General features: G+C 36.1%; 1 protein-coding gene across 4 annotated transcripts in view; it reads left to right on the top strand.

Annotated features, from left to right (window-relative positions):
• Positions 1–18,809, top strand: part of FAR1 (fatty acyl-CoA reductase 1) — a 79,989-nt gene extending 61,180 nt beyond the window's left edge. For all 4 annotated transcript variants that reach the window (XM_086677922.1, XM_025929193.2, XM_086677920.1 and 1 more), the window contains 3 exons: positions 6,555–6,684; positions 12,755–12,882; positions 15,630–18,809. In XM_086677922.1, coding sequence (XP_086534048.1) covers positions 6,555–6,684; positions 12,755–12,882; positions 15,630–15,792 — 421 coding nt within the window. In that variant the 3' untranslated portion in view covers positions 15,793–18,809. The remainder of the gene's footprint in view (positions 1–6,554; positions 6,685–12,754; positions 12,883–15,629) is intronic.
• Positions 18,810–19,193: the final 384 nt, after the last annotated feature.

Raw genomic sequence — 19,193 nt, 5'->3', positions numbered from 1 at the left:
ACCACAAATATATTTATTTTTTTTAACTACATTGGCATTACAGTGGAGACTTTGATTGGAGAGTTCAGGATTTGAGTATTTATCTATAAAGAAGATGCTGATTCCAGATCTTCCATCAACTGTCAAAAAATGAAAGTGAGGTATCTGCCAGTTATAGTGTATCAGGATCTGAGTTACTTGTAGGGCTTTTCTGTGGATTCAGTTGTCCGTTATGTTCCTAACCCAGTATGTTAAGTATTGAAATATGTGAGAGGTGTTGAACAACTTTAGACTAGATAAAGAAATACTTCATGGAAAAAAGATCCAAAGTGTATCAAAATTACTTTCACGTTTTTCTAGAATGATCTGCGAAATGCAGTATTTGTGATTGGCATCATTCTTTCCTGGCTAAAAAGCAAATGTAAAATTTATGAGAGATGGCATTGCATGCTTGCTTGATATTAATAAGGTTATTGCACGTTAGAGCAGAAAAGACAAAACTACATCTACAAAAGTAAAACAGGGTAAAAACAAAGCCTGCCTGATACAGTAAAAGGGGCTTAGTAAACTTGAAAAATGAATGAATAGCCAAAATTTATTAAATCATTTATAGTAGGTGTTGCTACATAACAAATCATCTCAAACTTAGTGGCTCAGAACCGAAGTTATTTTTTATTTTTAAATTTTTTTTTGACGTTTATTTATTTTTGAGACAGAGTATGAACGGGGGAGGGTCCGAGAGAGAGGGAGACACAGAATCTGAAACAGGCTCCAGGCTCTGAGCTGTCAGCACAGAGCCCCACACGGGGCTCGAACTCACGGTCTGCAAGATCATGACCTGAGCCAAAGTCGGACACTCAATCAACTGGGCCACCCAGGCGCCCCAGAACAGCAGAAGTTATTTTATCATTTCTTTCAGTTCATTGTTTCTCTCAGGATCAGGAATTCAGGAGGGAACCCGCAGGACAGTTTTGGCTTGGGAGACTTTCACAGGATTGTCAGATTCAGATGGGGTTGAAAGGGGGCGGGCAGCGGAGCACCTTGTATCACTGTCTCTTCGTAAAGTGGCGGCAGTATCTCTTCATATAGTGTCTTTTCAAGGACTGGTGGTAGCCTTAGGGGAAATGAACTGCTTATCTGGTGACCGAAGGCTTCAAGGAGAAGCATTTCAGCAGGCTGGCAGAGCCGTGTGCTTCTGACCTACCTACGGAAATGATACAACACTACTACCTACCAACTTATTCTTTCAGTCACAAGCCAGTCACATGTCCTCTGAGAGTCAAGGAAAGGGAATGTAGAGAATGTTCAAGATCATGTAAAATTGAGCAAGTGAGTTGAATGGTATTGTTGAAGCCATTTTGGAAAGTGCAATTGGCTGTGGTCAGCCTCCTGGCCACGACAGTTCATATTCCTCCCTTGTGGAGGATACGCTTATTTCTAACCCCCTACCAAGACCTTCCTCGCATCAGCTTGAAGCCACTGTTGGGTCTGCTGAATCTGGCACAGTGGCAGATGAGGCTGTTTAGGAGTGGTTTTGCAGGTATAGTTCCTCAAGTGTTGGTCTGAAAACCTATGAATGAAAGTGATAAGTTACCTGCTGCCTGCACACCCAACGTGGATAAGCATAGGAAAATGACTGGACGATTTTGCGCATCACTGGTCTGTAACAGTTTTGAATTCCAGCTAGGCATGTTTGATGGTTTCTTAATTAGGGTTCAGTCCTACTTACTCTCTGGTTGTTCTCTGAGGCTCTTGGCTCTGCCCTCTGAGTCATCCTTCTTTTTTCATTAAAAAAAAAAAAAAAAAAGGCCTGTGTTTGCAACTGAATCATCTTCTTACCCTACTTCCTTGCCCATAAAAGGTTGTGAGTCCCTAGGACTGGGATCAGCAAACTTTTTCTGTAAAGGGCCATGTAGTTTCTGTTGCTGTTACTCGCTTCTGCTGTTAAATGTAGCTTCCAGCTTGCAACTACTCAACTCTGCAGCCATAAACAATATGTAAATGAATAAGCATGACTATATTCCAATAAAACTTTATTTATAAAAACAGATGGCTTTGGCCCCTAAGCTCTGGTTTGCTGAGTCTTGATCCAGAGGCCTCTATTCACTTAGTACGGTCTCTGTCCCTTTAAGTGTAAACTGATAGGATTCTTTTTCAAACTGTACACATTTCCTGTATATCTAATTTTAAAGCAATCTACTCCATTACATCAAAGCCATACCCACAGAACTCTTTAGGGCATGCCTTTTTCTATCTTGAGTTCCTTATGAGGTTGCTATGGAACAATACTCTTAGATTCTGCCTCCTCAACAGTAGAGTTTCTATGAGACATGTCTTTAAGATTTGGAGTGAGTTTTTGTTTATCTGAAAGGTTCTGTGAGGTACTATTTTAGATCTTCCTGAGATCTTAAAGAGTCTTACATCTACTTTCTGGATTTGATCTATGCTCAGAAGCCTTTTTATTTTTCTTTTTTTTTGAGAGTGAGTGCAAGCAGGGGAGGGGCAGAGAGAGAATCCCAAGCATGCTCTGCACTGACAGTGCAGGGCCTGATGCAGGGCTCAAACTCATAAACAGTGAAATCGTGACCTGAGCCGAAATCAAGAGTCGGAGGCTTAACTGACTGACCTACCCAGGCGCCCCTCAGAAGCTCTTTCTTAACTGATTCCTGGCTGACATTTTACATTCCTTCCCAGATTCTACTCAGTTCATTTTTTTAAATGATCATCTTTGTTCTTTTTGAGGAAACCTTCTCGGCTAGATCAAGTTTATTAGGTACGGTTTTTATTTTTCATGTTACCACAAGTGACACTTTCGTTCTTCTAACTTCCAACAATGTTTTCCTCACTTTCCTTTAAGCCCTCACCAGCATCTTCCTTTAAGCTCTTTGAAGTTCCCACCAACATTCTTTTCTTGGTCCTTCCAGGTTTCATTAGTGGTCTCCTCAAGGGCCTTCGGATTCTGTTACGACTTGATCCTAAAGCCAATACTACATGCTTTAGATGTTTATTATAGTAGCCCCTCATTCCCAGTACTGATTGTATTGATACTTTCCTGGTACTCATATCTATTCTGTTACCTGTGCTGCATGACAAATCCCCTCAAACTTCGAATCTTTTTTTTTTCCATTTGAAGTATAATTGACATCAGACTTAGTGTCTTAAAACAACAATCATTTTATTTATCTCATGATTTCTGTGGGTCAGAAATTCTAGAAGGCTTTAGTAGGTGGTTCTAGCTCAGGGTCTTTCAAGAGATAGAGGCTGGCTCAGGTACACTGTGGGAGTAGTAAAGAAAAGGGATTGTTCAGAGCAGCTAGAGTGGCTGGGCATCTTTCTCACATCATGTGGTTTCAGAGCCTTTCTGTGCGGTCTTTCCATATGCACTAATTTGGACTTCCTACAACACAGCACCCTTAGAGGGAGTTGAATGGTATATATGGCAACTGAGGTCCTCAAGCGTGAGTATTCCAGCAAACAAGGCAGAAAGCTCTCTAACTTTTTCTTACCTACCCTTGGAGGTTACATAGTGTCATTCCTACCTCACTCTGTTGGTTATACGTTACCTTTACCTCTTGATGGAGCGATAGTCAAGGTGATACTGTAGGTGAGCGTGTAGGATAGGAGGTAATATAATCACCTTTGGAAGTTAAAGTCTGCTTCAAATAGAAAACATCAAGTGAAGAATCTTCTTAACTGAGGTTTGTCCCGTGCAAGACTAAGTATCAAAGCAGCAATGATCCTTGACCTCTAGGAGCTTATAGTCTAAAAGTAACAAGAGCCAGAAAGTTTTTTTATTTAGGCAATTTTATAAATGTTAAGTACAAAGTCTTATAATTCATATTATGTAATCTGTTCAGATATTTACTGAGCAAGGTAGTGGGCTTTATATCTTATATTGGGGCCTTAATATAGTGCCTCCTTCTTTATTACAGTAATGTTATTCATGTCATTCGTGGTGTCTACTTGTTTACATTATTCTGCATGTCAGCTAGATAAAAATCTAACTTACATATATATCTTAACATAATTATAAAAAGTACAAATCAAACATGCATCTTAAGGCTTCCTGGTTAATAGTCATTGGGGAGTAGGATGCATGACATTATTGCAAATAGAAGCAGTATAAATTATTCACTGTAGCTCTTGAAATGCAGTAGATATTTCATCACTCTTAGAAATGATATTAAAAAAATGGTTCCATAGCCTTATTTTTTTGGTTATTTATCTTAACTCTGTCTAGCTTAACTTCATTGAGTCTGATATTTTTCATCTTTGTGATTCTTTTTTTTAATTTTTTTAATGTTTATTTATTTTTGAGAGAGAGAGAGAGAGAGAGAGACAGAGCATGAGTGGGGAGGGGCAGAGAGAGAGGCAGACACAGAATCTGAAGTAGGCTCCAGGCTCAGAGCTGTCAGCACAGAGCCTGATGCGGGGCTCAAACTCGTGAACCATGAGATCATGACCTGAGCCGAAGTCGGACGCTCAACCGACTGAGGTATCCAGGCGCCCCACATCTTTGTGATTCTTAATAGAGGGCAGTATCTCCATCAAGGAACATTTGAAAATATTTGGAGACGTTTTTTGTTACTATACCTAGGGGAGGGATGCTACTGGTATCTAATGGGTAGAGGCCATTAGATGCTGAACAGGACAGCCCCCCACAAAGAATTATTTGGCCCAAGATGTGTGTAATGGTGAAGTTGAGAAATCCTGGACTAGATGACCATGAAGAGCTAGCCGTACCCTAAAGGATTGTGACTATTTTTTGCAGGTTGCCATAATAAAGAATACATACTCAGAACATACATGGCGGTGTAGTCCCAGGCATCTATCTGCTCATAGGGCATTTTAACCAAAGAGTGACTATGCAAGGTTTCAAGTTTCTTTTTATCCCCATAGTATTCAATCCAGTACTTTTATTGCTTGATAAATATTCTGTGAACTTTACACATATATGGCCTTTCAGATTTCCTTCTCCCTCTCCCAATTTTTTATCATAATTATGTTTTGAATGGCTGAATGGTTGCAGGGTAATTTGTCACTTGAGTGAAACTGAAGATAAGACTAGGTGAGAATTGTCAGTGACAAAGAAATTAGGAAGAAAAACTTGTTAATAAGATGTATGTTGGAAAATGATGTTAAGTAAGTATGTGTATGTGTGTTATTCAAGTATACTACACTGGTTGTAATGGTAGATATTGATTTAATTACAGATCTGTTACATCTTTTTGTTTTGTTTTGTTTTTTAGGGAAAAAAGAAAAGGTCTAATCTTTTCTAAAAGCAGCATGTCTTGTTTTTTCCCCCGCCATGTGCTTTCTATCTGTCTGAGCTATCCCTGTCCAAATACAACCTTCAATGCCCAATAATTCTTTTTGTGTTTGATGGAGGTTTTATTTTGGAATTCTTTTCTTGCATGAACCAGTTTTTCTCTGCATAGTCCATGTTGTCTCAATTTCTCTTAGTATTCTGGATTCAGGGTTTCTTTCTAAATGTATTGAATGTGTCATCAGAATTGCTTAGCTAATGTTGCTGTTTTGACTTTCCCCCCATTTCTGGTGGTCTAATTTTCTCCCACTTTCTCCATTTCTAAAACCCCTAATTTTGGGACTTTCTAAACTATGTAAATGCTAATCCTTATTGTGGGAATATAAACAATTCTTTTATTTTTCCACAAATTATTTTTCTGTTTATCAGAGGTCAGGAATTTTTGGTGTGTGTTTTGTTTCAAAAAGTTCTTTCTTCCCTTTTCCTACTTACCATAGGTAATTATTACTGTATAGATGTTACTGCTCTGGTTAGTGTTGTGATATCAATGACTTACAGTGAGCCATGATCTATAAAATGACAGATTTAAAGATTAAGGTCCCTCATCCTTTTTAAAAAGGAACAAGCAAGAAATATCAAACAAAAATATTTCTGTAAGGATGAATAATGGGGGATTTGGGGAGGTAAGTGAATATCTTGAATATCTATTTCAGAAAGTTTTCAGCATCAGTCATTGATTTCACAGCACATTCAGACAATCAAGAGTGATACCTGTCTGTGTTAAAGAGAAAATTACTCTAAAAATGTATGTAGAGAGAGATGATTAAATGGCAAACGAATATTTCTGTATACTTTGCGTCCATGATGCTGAAGAGTGGAGATCACAGTATAACTCCTTATGTTATAAATTCACAGGAAATCTTAGTAATTTTAGCCAAACTAAAATGTGATTTAAGGAACAAAAAACAAGGGAATACTAATTGAATCCATTTATTTGCTTAGGATTATAGAAGAAAATTTGACCTTAAAGTATTGTATTTCCTATGAAAATTTTATATATCAGTAGAACTCTGTTTAGGCAGTATTAAATTCATTTGCTGCTGCTTAAAATTTTTTTTTCATTTTGGATTTATAAAATGTTCTTCCAAGATGCAGAAATATTCTCTGGTGGTTTGGTCACTTACTGAATGAATTACAGAATTATAATTTTATTGCTACTATCTCAATATAGAAACTGCACCTTAGGTGGTGATGAGATTTTTCCTAATCTATGCGAATTATGAATCTGTCAATTTTTCTCATAATACAGGATGATGAAAACAATAACTCGTCTTCACAAAGCTATGGTGTTTCTTGAATATTTCACAAGTAATTCTTGGGTTTGGAATACTGACAATGTCAATATGTTGATGAATCAACTAAACCCTGAAGATAAAAAGGCAAGTATTTTCTGTTTTATTTTAGAAAACATAGCATATTAATTGGACAGCCATTAGCAACCTGAGAAATAATTGGATATTTTCCAGTCATTAATGCAAAAGGAAAGACATTTGACCTATTTATATGTGTTTCATTAAAGCTTCAATCATAATTGTTGGTGGTAAAATAAAATTGCTTTATCTTAGAATTTATAACGTAAGTACTTGAGAGTGGCAGAGATGTTTTCAAAGTATGATTGAAATGTTGGTTCTTTTTTTTCCCTTTAGTGAGATTCAAAGAGAAACTAGAATTCTTTATGCATTTTTCCTTCAGTTTGTTTTCTTTGAATTTTGAGAAAAAAACCTTCCCTCTGAAATTGTTTTACCTCATATATTCTTTAATTTCTTATCATTCTACATTTCGCCGTCTGTTCGTTTGAAACTTAAACTCTTTGTGTGTGTTCTTTTTGAGGTTGCCTAAGGTATTTTAACATACATATCTAACAAAGTCTAAATTAAGCAATTTCTATAGCTTCTTTTTAATGATATTTAGGACCTTAAAATGTTTAAACTGTGATTACCACCCCACTAATTTACATAGTTATACATTACTTTAGTTCTCTATTGAAACCCTGTCATTAGATATGACTTTGTTTAGTTGTATTTAGATTTAACTAAATATTTACCAGTAGCTTTGCTATTCGATCTTCTCTTTAGGACCCTTTTCTTTCAGTTTGAAATGTATCCAGAATCCCAGAATATGATTTAGTAGGCGGTCTGTTAGTAGTGAGCTCTCAGTTTGTGATTGCCTGGCATGTCTTTATTTCACTGTTTCTGTAACATGATTTCAGTACATGAAGGATAACTTTCTTTTTATGTTCCTTTAATATTTCACTTATGTTGTTGCTGTTGAAAAGTCAGTCTAATTTGCTGCTGCATTACAGGTGCTCTCTTATTCCTGTCTGTTTTTCAGAGTTTTTCTTTGGTGTCCTGCAGTTTCACTGTGAATGTGTCTAGGTATAATTTTTCAAAATGTATCCTGTTTCACAACTGGGCTTCCCGGATCTGAAGTTTGAAGTGTGTTAGCAGTTCAGGACAATACTTAGCTATTGTTTCTTCAAATATGGCCTCTTTGGGGTGCCTGGGTAGCTCAGCCAGTTAAACATCCAACTCTTGATTTCAGCTCAGGTGATCAACTCACGGTTCCTGAGTTCGAGCCCCACATCGAGTTCTGTGCTGTCAGAGAAGAGTCCGCTTGGGTTCTCTCCTTCTCTCTCTGTTCCTCGCCTGCTCACGCATGCATGATCTCTTTCTCTCTCTCTCTCTCAAAAATAAATAAACTTAAAAAAAAAAAAAAAATATATATATATATATATATATATACACCTCTTCACCATTCTCTTCTTGTGAAATTTTAATATATTTTACATCATTCTTTCCTCTTTTAAGTTTTAGCTCATATTTTATCTCTTTGTTTCTGGCTGAAAAGCTAATGGTTAATAAAAGATCTGTGGCAGTCTTTCAGCCCTGTCTGCGCCACCCAGTTGAATAAGGGGGTTCAGTTATTTTCATGTTTAGAAATTCAATTTGTTTTTCAGATCTTACAGATGTTCCTTTCCTTCTCTTTTTTATTTTTTGATTTTTATTTTAGAGCAAGCGGGGGAGAGGGGCAGAATCTTTTTTTTTTTTTTTAATTAAAAAAAAATGTTTATTTTAGAGGGAGAGCTCATGTAAGCCGGGGAGGGGTAGAAAGAGGGGGACAGACAGCAGATCTGAAGTGGGCTCCGTGCTGACAGCAGAAAGCCTGATGTAGGGCTCAAATTCGTGAACCATGAGATCATGACCAGAGCTGAAGTTGGATGCTTTACCAACTGAGCAACCTAGGTGCCAGAGAGAGAGAGAGAGAGAGAGGGAGAAAATCCTAAGCAGGCTCCACACTCAGTACAGAGCCTGATGCAGGGCTTGATCCCACAACCCTGGAATCTTGACCTGAGCCAAAATCAAGAGTCGGACACTCAACTGAGTGAGCCACCCAGACACCCCTCTTACAGACATTTCTTGAAACATGGTTAACATAATTGTTTTAAATTCTGTGTCTGATAATTTAAACTTCTAAAGGCTGTGCAGTGGTAACACCTGATCGTCTGTTGTTTATGCTGGGTCTCACTCATGGCACCTTGTTTTTTTTCTTATTGTTTGACTGTATATTCATATTCCTTGAGGATTTCTGTGGAAATTTTTTGAAGCATATGTTGAAATCACACTTTTCCAATAAGGATTCGCCTTTGCTTCTGCTAGTAGCCCAGTGAGTGATTATTAGCATTGACTAGCCAGGTGGCATTAACAGGCCAGGACCACTTTAAGATATCTGATTAAGTTTTTAGCCTAACTCAAGTGAATGTGGGCCTTAAATAGGCTGGTTCATGCTTCTAGTTTCTCAAAGGAGATTTCTTTTTCATCTTCCCAGGGGCAGTTTCCTTTCTCTTTCCACGTCTTTCTTTAAAAATTTTAGTACTTTGGGGTGCCTGGCTGGCTTAGTCGGTTAAGTGTCTGACTTCAGCTCAGGTCATGATCTCTCATCTAATGAGTTCAGGCCCCACGTCGGGCTCTGGGCTGACAGCTCAGAGCTTGGAGCCTGCTTTGGATTCTGTGTTTCCGTCTCTCTCTGCTCTGTCTCTCTCTCTGAAAAATAAACATTAAAAAATTTTAATGTTTTATTTAATATATCCAAAATAATATATAATTTAAACAGAAATTTAAAAATCACTGAAAATTTAAGCAACTGTTTATATGATATTATACTTTCAATTTTTTTATACTGAGCTTTTGAAACCCTGTGTGCATTTTATACTCCACAGCAAATCTCAGTTCAGACCAATCACTTTCAAAGTTCCCAGACATGCATGTGGCTTGTGGCTACCATATTAGATAGTGCAGATTGAGTACATGTTACTGGTCGTGCGTGATAAAGGCATTGAGTGTGCACTTTTTTTTTTGCCCACTTCTGTGTGTGGTGGGTTTACTTCTTTTTTTCACCCTTGCTCTCAGGATACAGCTTTGGGAATTTTTATCTTTTTGCAGCAATATTCTGTAAGACACCTTAACTGATGGGGCCATAGGCTTTATAGCCAATCTTCATCCTTGCCTGCAGCATCAAAACAGAAGGTCCCAGTTACCAGGGTTCTGCAGAGAATCCCAGGTTAAAAGATTTGTGGCTTCTACTGATTCCTTATGTTCTCCCTTCCCATCTTCCTTGTCCCCATCCCAGTGCACAACACATACTGCCCAGTGGATTATTAGAAAGTGACCATCCAGGTGAAGAAATAGAATATTTTTGTCCCCAGAAGATCCCCTTGTGCCCCCTCCCAATAACTACCTTCCAAAAGTAACAACTATCTTGAATTCTGCCATTAAATAGTATACCCATTTTTGACTTTATACAAATTGTATCATACAGTATTTTTTCATTTCTTTTGTTGATACCATATTTGGGTTATTTCCAGTTTTTGGCTGTTGGGAATAATTCTTCTTTGAGCCATGTGCACACATTTATATAAGATATATATCTAGAAATAGAATAGCTCAGTCAAAGGGTATTTGTATGTTCAATGTAGTTGATAATGCTAAACAGTTTTCCAAAGTAGTTGTACTGATTGACATTTTGTGTGGCAGTGTACAAGAGTTCCTGTTAATATGCATCCTCCCAACAGTTGGCCTTTTCATTTTAATTTTTAATTTTAGACACTTTGGTGGGTATATGGTGGTATCTCAATGTGATGTTAACGTGCATTTCGTATTACATAAAAAGTTTGTGTAGAAATGGCAAAAAACGTCAGTCCTACTGAAAATGGGCTAGAGATGAACAGTTTACAGAGAAGTAAATGCAAATGATTAACCATTGGAAAAGATACTCAACCTCACTCATAAAAATGGAGATGCCAACTGAAATTAGACTGAGATATTTACTCCTTAACAGTTTGCAAAAATGCAAAACTTGACAGCCTACCCTCTGGTAAGGCGTTGGCCAGTGGGAGTTCCTATATACATTGTTGGTAGAAATGTATCTTTCTCTGTCCTTGTATTTCCAACTTTCTGTATCCTTAACTATCAGATATTCCTTTTATAAGCAGCATATAGTTTTACTGTATTTTACTTTTTTCAGTTTGACAGTTTTGGACCCTTATTTGGAGGATTTAATCCATAATTTAATTTTTGATAACAGATTTAAATCTAACGCTTAGTGCATTCTATTTGTCTTACTTGTCTTAAGTTTTTGTTTTCTTTGAGGTTATTTTTTACAGTTTTGTATTTTCCCCATCTGTATCAGTTACATAAAATATACTTTTTCAGTTGTATTACTAGGTTTCTCTAAAGATTACAGCATCCTTCCTCACTTCATCAAAGACTAATATAATATTGATACTTCTTTTTTTTTGGAGAATGCAAGGCCTAATACTTTTCTGCTGTTGTTACATATTTTAATTCTGTATGTGTGTTGTATGCCTCACCACCATTATTCTTAATTGCACTCTACTAAGTATTCACATAGATTTACCAGCATAATTGGCCTTTTGTGGCTCTTCATTTCTTCTTCCGTCTCCAGACTTCAATCCAGAATCCTATTCATTTGGCTTAAAGAATACCCTCTGGTGTGCTTCTTCCTCTAGTGTGAGTCATCTGCTGATATCACATTGTCTCAGTTTTTATTCTTCTGCAAACATCTTTATTTTTCAAAGATGTTTATACTGTATAGAACTGTGTGTTAGCAGTTTTCTCTGAGCACTGGAAGACATCTTCTCATAGTCTCTTGGCTTCTGTTGTTTCTTTTGAGAAGTCAAGTGTCAGTTTAATAGTTGTCCCTTCGGAGGTAACCCATAACATCTTTTTCTGATGTCTTCAAAATTTTCATCTTTGACTTTCAAGAGTTTTATTCTTGATATGCTCAGGTACTTGCATGTGTATGGTGTATGTGTGTTTTGAATCTGTGGCTTAATGTATCATCATTTTGGAAATAAAAATTCCCAGCTGTTGTCTTCTCAGATGGTGCCTCTGTTCCATTCTTTTTCACTCTTCCTGTGGGAGTCCAGTTAACATAGTCTCATAATCTCTCCCATCTTAAATCGAGCCTCCATTTATTTATTTTTTTAAATTTTTTTTTTTAACGTTTATTTATTTTTGAGACAGAGAGAGACAGAGCATGAACAGGGGAGGGGCAGAGAGAGAGAGGGAGACACAGAATCTGAAACAGGCTGCAGGCTCTGAGCTGTCAGCACAGAGCCCATCGCGGGGCTAGAACTCACGGACCGTGAGATCATGACCTGAGCCGAAGTCGGATGCTTAACCGACCAAGCCACCCAGGCGCCCCAAATCGAGCCTCCATTTAGTGCAGTGTTACTTTAGTGATTTATTTATGGTAGTTGTTTTTGGTCTGCAACTTGATATTTTCAGATAAGTGATGATAAATAATGAATAATCTGTTTCTCACTCTAAAAAATAATCAGATCGTGTATGGAGAAGCACTGAGCAGTGCATAGCCTTCTTATTTTGTCACAAAATAACATTTTTGTAAAGCTTTATTTTCTAGATTCATCTATCCTTTTCATCAGATGGGCTCCTTACTGTTACCTAAACTCCTAAGCTAGCTTTCATAAAGTCTTTTTTTCTCTTGATGTCATTACTGTTCTATAGGAAAGGTAATACATGTGGTTTGCAGGATGTTCGGGAAGAAATACTGGAAATATATTAATATGTGTATAAAGTGGTGAGGAACACATAGATTATTTGGACAATGGGATTTAATTTTTTTTAGTGTAAAAAGAAGGTTGCTTTTTCCTTACACTTCATATATACTTCTCTTTGAATGTTGACATGAGCTTTCAGATTATCTCCTGAAATGTTTCTGTGTTTCATGGGAGGTATAAAATAGGGATGAAGAACTTCTTTGTGAACAGCAGTAAGATTTTAAAAGTTAATACTATAAACATTTTGTAATCTTGTCATGTGGAATTAGCCTTTAAAAAAAGTATGAATTTTTGACCAGTTGTGAAAAAGTTATTCAAGAGAAAAACTGATGGTTGTTTTGTTTCTATAGACCTTTAATATTGATGTACGGCAGTTACATTGGGCAGAATATATAGAGAACTACTGCATGGGAACTAAGAAATATGTATTGAATGAAGAAATGTCTGGCCTCCCTGCAGCTAGAAAACATCTGAACAAGTAAGTTTTTTACATGGGCTTGATTGCATCGTGTCTTCCTTATGAATTATCACACAGTTTTTAATTTTATTTTATTTATTTTTTGGTGAGCTGGTATATTGCTAGTGTAATATTTTATTTAGGAAAAGTGCTTACATTAGCACTGGAACTATGGTAGTATTTAGCCTAAGGTTGTTCAAACTTACTGTCTTTATCCTGTTCCTTAGCACTAAGTTCAGGTGGAATTTAGTTTTGAAAATCACTATTTTCCTTTGTATTTCCTTCCTTTGTATTGCTACTGAAGAAGTAAAGATATTAGGAGAAAATAAAAATGTATTTTAAACTAGAGGTAGTTATTTGAAGTGTTGTGTTTTTTCTTTTGTTTTTTTCCCTTTGTCAAATACATCTTTGGAAGAGGAAAAGCGATATAATAATACATCATTCAGCATAGAATTTTTTCTTTGTTTTTGAAACAAGGGTTATAATTATTCCCTTAGTCTCATTATAAAAGTAATATATACTGATTGTTTAAAAAAACTCAAAACAGAAAAATCACTGTTACCCATAATTCAGAGATGTAGTTAATTTCAATAGTAACCTCTTTTATTTGTAGTGTTTTTATAATACAGTCTTTATAACAGCTTTCAAGACTTTCACATTATTCCTCTTGGTCTTCTGACTTTATGAGGCTTTGCAGGGCAGCTAGTTAAATAGTTGAGGAAATGGAGGTTTAGGGAAGTTGTGTTTGCAGGTCATATGCGTTAGGCAGCAGAGCAAACTAGAATACTGATTTTTGACTCCTAATTCAAAGCTCTTTTATTTTTGAGAGAAAGAGACATGCAGAGTGTGATTGGGGGAGGGGCAGAGAGAGAGAGGGAGACATAGAATCCAAAGCAGGCTCCAGGTTCTGAGCTGTCATCAGAGAACCCAATGCAGCAACTTGAACTCAGACTGGCGAGATCATGACCTGAGCCCAGGTCAGACGCTTAACTGACTGAGTCACCCAGGTGCCCCATGAGCTCTTTTGTCTATACCATCATTTGTATATTATAGTCCTATCTTGGATTGCCTATTGAAGGTAATGGAATTTATGTAACATTGTTATGTACCTGAACATTTGTATTCCTTTCTAACACCATTGAAAATATAAAAAATGTTTTGAAATATGAGTACAGTAACATTAATGTTACTCTTTGAGACTGGGAGGGCCCTTTTATATGGACTCATGCCATGCTTCTTTCATAGATGAGCATTTGTCCAGTTGGCCTTTGATAATGTGACTGTCAGCTGTAAGTGAAGGAGTGAATTTGCATGTCTGACAGCTTAGAAGTACCTAAAGATGTTTAAAAATATTTTATTTCTTTGTCTGTAGGATGATGTATATAATGCCCAAACCTTTTTAGATATTAGATGGGAAGCTCCAGAAGGGGCATGTCTGTTTTACCTACAGTATACCTAGTCCTGGTCATACAGAAAGATGCTCAGTAATACTTGTTGAATGAATAAATTTGTGTCCCAAATTTTTTTGTTATAAAAAATCTTTGTTTCATTCATGGTTAATAGAGGTAAGGTGTTGTTTGATGGACTGCATGGTCAGGTTTGTTTGACTTTTGCAGACTTTCTAATTTAAGGGCTTCTAGTTAATTTTAAATAAGTTTCACATTAGTGATGGATTTGAACTCTTTTTTTCTTTGGTCTAAATATCAAAGTTTATTGAAATAAAATATAACCTATCATAAAAAATACTAATATCACTGGTTACAGTTTTAAGTATATTAACAAAAAATCCGACATTTTAATCCTAGAATGACACTATCTATACTTGTGGTACAATAACAAACATGAAGTTAAATATGGAATAATGAAGAATTCTATCAGAATATTTTACACTTTCCCATCTATGTTCAGTATGCCTTTTTTAAGGAATATCCTCTGAAAGTGAAACTTTTGGAATATGTTTAAAGACATAGTTTTTAGGGGTGCTTGGGTGGCTCAGTCGGTTAAGCATCTGACTTCAGCTCAGGCCACAATCTTGCGGTCTATGAGTTCGAGCCCCGCGTCGGGCTCTGGGCTGATGGCTCAGAGCCTGGAGCCTGCTTCCGATTCTGTGTCTCCCTCGCTCTCTGCCCCTCCCCGTTCATGCTCTGTCTCTCTCTGTCTCAAAAATAAATAAACGTTAAAAAAAAATTTTTTTTTAAAAGACAGTTTTTAGAATTAAATAGTTTTAACATAATTAGCATTTAAAATAATAACTTTCTTTCATAGAAATTCAGTTCAGTTCTAAGCTGGGTGGATGATTTTAGGTGTCATCATTTGAAAAAAGTATTTCAATGCTGTTTTGTATCAGTCTCTAGGGTTGCTATTATTTTCAGACTGGAATTAAAGCTGGTCATAAAGCAAAATGGATGAATTGTTCCACAAGTAGAAAGGGCATTAAGGTAGTAAAGAAAAGGAGAAAAGAATAGGTGCTCATACACAATCTGTATATTTAAACTCTTTGAGAACTCTTTTTCAATTGGCCAATCTTGGCCTAGCACAAAGAGATTTATATGTCATAGCAACTTCCCGAACCAAATAGTTGGACAGTAGAGTGGAGGAAGAAAACTTGTTTCTTCTTGCTGCATTTCAAAATGACTTGCTCTGCAGTCATTATACCGTAATGGATTTGAGCTTTGATGAGATCAGCAACTGGACATTGATTATCTGCCATCCAACAATATTTTATTCTAGAAAACATTGTCTGATATGTCTCTCGATTTGCTTTCCAGGTTGAGGAACATACGGTATGGTTTCAATACTATCCTTGTGATCCTGATTTGGCGCATTTTTATTGCAAGATCACAAATGGCAAGAAACATCTGGTACTTTGTGGTTAGTCTGTGTTACAAGTTTCTGTCATACTTCCGGGCATCCAGCACTATGAGATACTGAAGACGAGAATTTAGCATTAGAACATCTATGCATATGGTGGTCTAAATGCACAAAATGTAAAATGTACTTAAGTCATCTCACCTTTTGTCAAGACATTAAACCATCTTAGATCAGAGTGTGGAGTACAGTATGGTACATTTTATGTAACATTTTAATGTTTATGCTTACAAAATCTAGTGAACACACTGTGGTTATGCCAGCTCAAATCTACAATAGCCACCAAAACCATGACTTAACATTTTGATCCCTGGGGACAAGGGGTGGGGTGAGGGTAGGAATGGGGAAATAGGAACACTGACCAGTATAACTGTGCAATTCTGGAACATATTGATTAAAATATGCCTTAACATATAGTGAGTTTCTAATTCTAATATATAGTGCAGTGGAAAGCATTTATTTGGACAGGAATACATAGCTAAGTTGGTAGATATTTAATTCTTCGGTGTTTGGTTTTTTTCATCAGTTGAAGTGGGTTTTAGTTTTGTTAAAATTATAGCCATACTATTTTTACATCATTTCGTAAGTTATTAAGTGGTCTCCAATGTGAAAGACATGTTCTCATTTTCCTTTCTCTGATTAGTGGTCTGATGCACATCATTTTTTTGTAAGCAATCAGTTGCTTCCATTATCAGAAGGCTATATGTTATTCTAAAGACCCTACTGGATCTAATGAGTTGGAGAATCCATGTCACCATATGCTATGTATTTTTTGAAGGAAAATGAGAATGAATTCAATAAGACTATTAGTGTCAAAAAGAAGACGAATACAGTTTTCTTCTCCACATTATGACCAAATAAAAATCAGTCCTATGAAATTGTGTTCATGTTTTGAAGCTGGAGGATTTCTTGAGACTGGCAAAGAAGGGTGCAGGTGGGGAGGGATTCACCATATTGTGCTCTCTTCCCTGTGTACATTATATTAATAGGACTTTTAAGGCTTATACAGTCTTTCCAGTGAAAACTGATAATGCTTTATTATGGAAGAATATATTTGCAGATAGTCCTAACATTAAGAAAATGTTCTCACATGTGTGTAAACACATACTAACTTTTGACCTTGAGAGCTGAATTCCTTCAAGAAAAATAAAATAGTGCATAAAATAACGTGTATAAAATTAAATAAAGGACTTTATTTACATACCACCTAAAGTAGCAAACTGTTGAATGAGATATCATTTATTTTTTCTGCATGTAGTTTTAAAGAGATGCATTATAGAAACAAGTAATAGCAAGAAAATTAATGTGTATTTTAATGATACATTATTATTCCCTTTAAACCTTTAAACCTTAATAGTAGTAAACTGTCCTTACTGTTTTAACATACGTTTGGTTTAACAGATTGATCAGCATAACATGTTCGAATTTAGCTGATCAAGTTGTACTATATTTAAATCAACAGTATATCTTGAATGTGTTTAATGAGGTCAGTTCACAATACAAAAAGTTACATAGAACTTTACATCTTACTTTCTCTGTCAATTTAAATGCAAGAAGTTTATTTTGTTATTGTGAAAACCTAAATGTAAAGGAAACCACCTTCTTCCATGCAGGTGTGTAATCTTGAGAAGGAAAAATGCTTCCATGGTGAAGCCAGATTTTCTGTAGTAAAACTTTTAAACATTATTTTAAAAGAAATATGTATGTATGTATGTGTGTGTGTGTGTGTGTGTGTGTGTGTGTGTGTATATATATATATATATATATATATATATATATATATTCATATTCTTTGAAACGATACTAAGTCTCTGGTCTAGGACCATACCTTGTGTAAGGCGTGAGAGACCAGGACAGTGTCTAAAAATGGAATGAATGATGATGCCTTTAATTTAAAGTGGCCCATAATTAACTCTAGATGCTCTATACATTGAGTACTCCATCTCTCCAAATACATTTCCGTAATGGGTTGAAAACATGCTAACATTTGTATGATGTTTGTGCTCTGCCAGATATACTTAGAATCAGATGAAGTGTCTTTGTATCTTGCAAAAGAATCAGGTACAACTTTGACAGGCATGTGAAGTACAGAGGGGGGGTATGTCTTCTGAACCATGGCATTGTTCTTGTAATCCAGTGTAGGGAAATGCTAGCTAGGCGGGTGCTGAGGCCACTGCATTTATTTTGTGTGTTTAGAATTCTGCTGTCAGAAGAAACTCATGAATGAATTAATATATCATTGTAGAACTTAGTTCTGAAGTTAGTGTGAAGAATACATAGGTTGTTAATCCCCACCAACTAGACTTAAGCTTAACTCAAAGATTTTGGAAATCATTTTTGTTGATGTCATTTGTCAGACAGAGTTTTAGTTTTGTTTGATTATATTTTCACACGAGCTCCATTTTTAACATGATAGCCTAATAAATTTGACATTTCATTTAATTCATTTGATAAAAAGCTGTATTGTAAAACATTTGGGCTTTTTCCCTCTCTTCACTCTTGATTCTTATAATTCTGCGCGTTTGTCAATTGTGACATCATTTGTGGCTATATTTAAATTTGACTTGGCAACATTAATATGTTTTAAAAGTCAACAAAGAAGCATGGCAATGTGTTCTTTGACTTAAGAATGGTATAAACATGGTATAAAAATGGTAATAAAGATTGGAAGTAGGGAGGAAAATAATCTTATTTCTCCCCTTTTTTTGTGTGTGTCTATAGGAACTGGTTCAGGGTTTTTTTTGCTTTTTGTTTTAAATGTAAATTGATAATCTTTTATAAGAAGTAAATAGAAGCATTATTGGGTGCCTTTGTTTGTAAACCAAAAAGTAATAAATGAATCCCTATATTTCCATTATAGTATTTATTGTATTTTTACGATAATTATCCTGAAAATTACCTGTGAGATGACGTGGTTAGAATTCCAGGAAGCAGGCCTCACGTATGCTACTTACCTTTTTTTAGGTGCACTTATTACCTCTTGTATCTTAATGTTACTTAATTCTGAGTTTTTTACAAGCATTTTAGGGGAAGCATATGGACAGGATGAATGCCTTTCATTAAAGTATTATTTTCATGTATTTGTCTGGAATGAGGTAGTTTTTACCAGGAGACTGTCAATGTCTCATTGCGCTCCAGCCACTCTCCTCCACGTTGAATGATACCGTTTTAATTTATGGGTACATTTGTAGTAATTTATCTGTTGAGGGAGGATGAGGGATCACTCACTGGTAATAGAGACTAACCGTAAAAAAGAAGGTGTTGGGCTGGGTTCGGGTGAGTGTAAATGGCCTTTTTCCAGGCCACCTCCAAGCCCTGACTCGAAACCATTAGCACTGATTTGCTCTACTCTGAGAAAAACTCTCTAACCATTTGCATGAGAAACTAGAGACAGGAAGGTATGCTGCATAACTTGATAGAGAAATGAGTTCATTAAACTTATAGTCTCTGTGATAAAAGAAATA

This window comes from Puma concolor, chromosome D1 (genome assembly GCF_028749965.1).
Source record: "Puma concolor isolate L17-30 chromosome D1, mPumCon1.1.hap2, whole genome shotgun sequence".
NCBI classification, from domain to species: Eukaryota; Metazoa; Chordata; class Mammalia; order Carnivora; family Felidae; genus Puma; species Puma concolor.
Note: the sequence above shows the minus strand (reverse complement) of the source record. Positions and strands in the feature narration are given on the sequence as shown.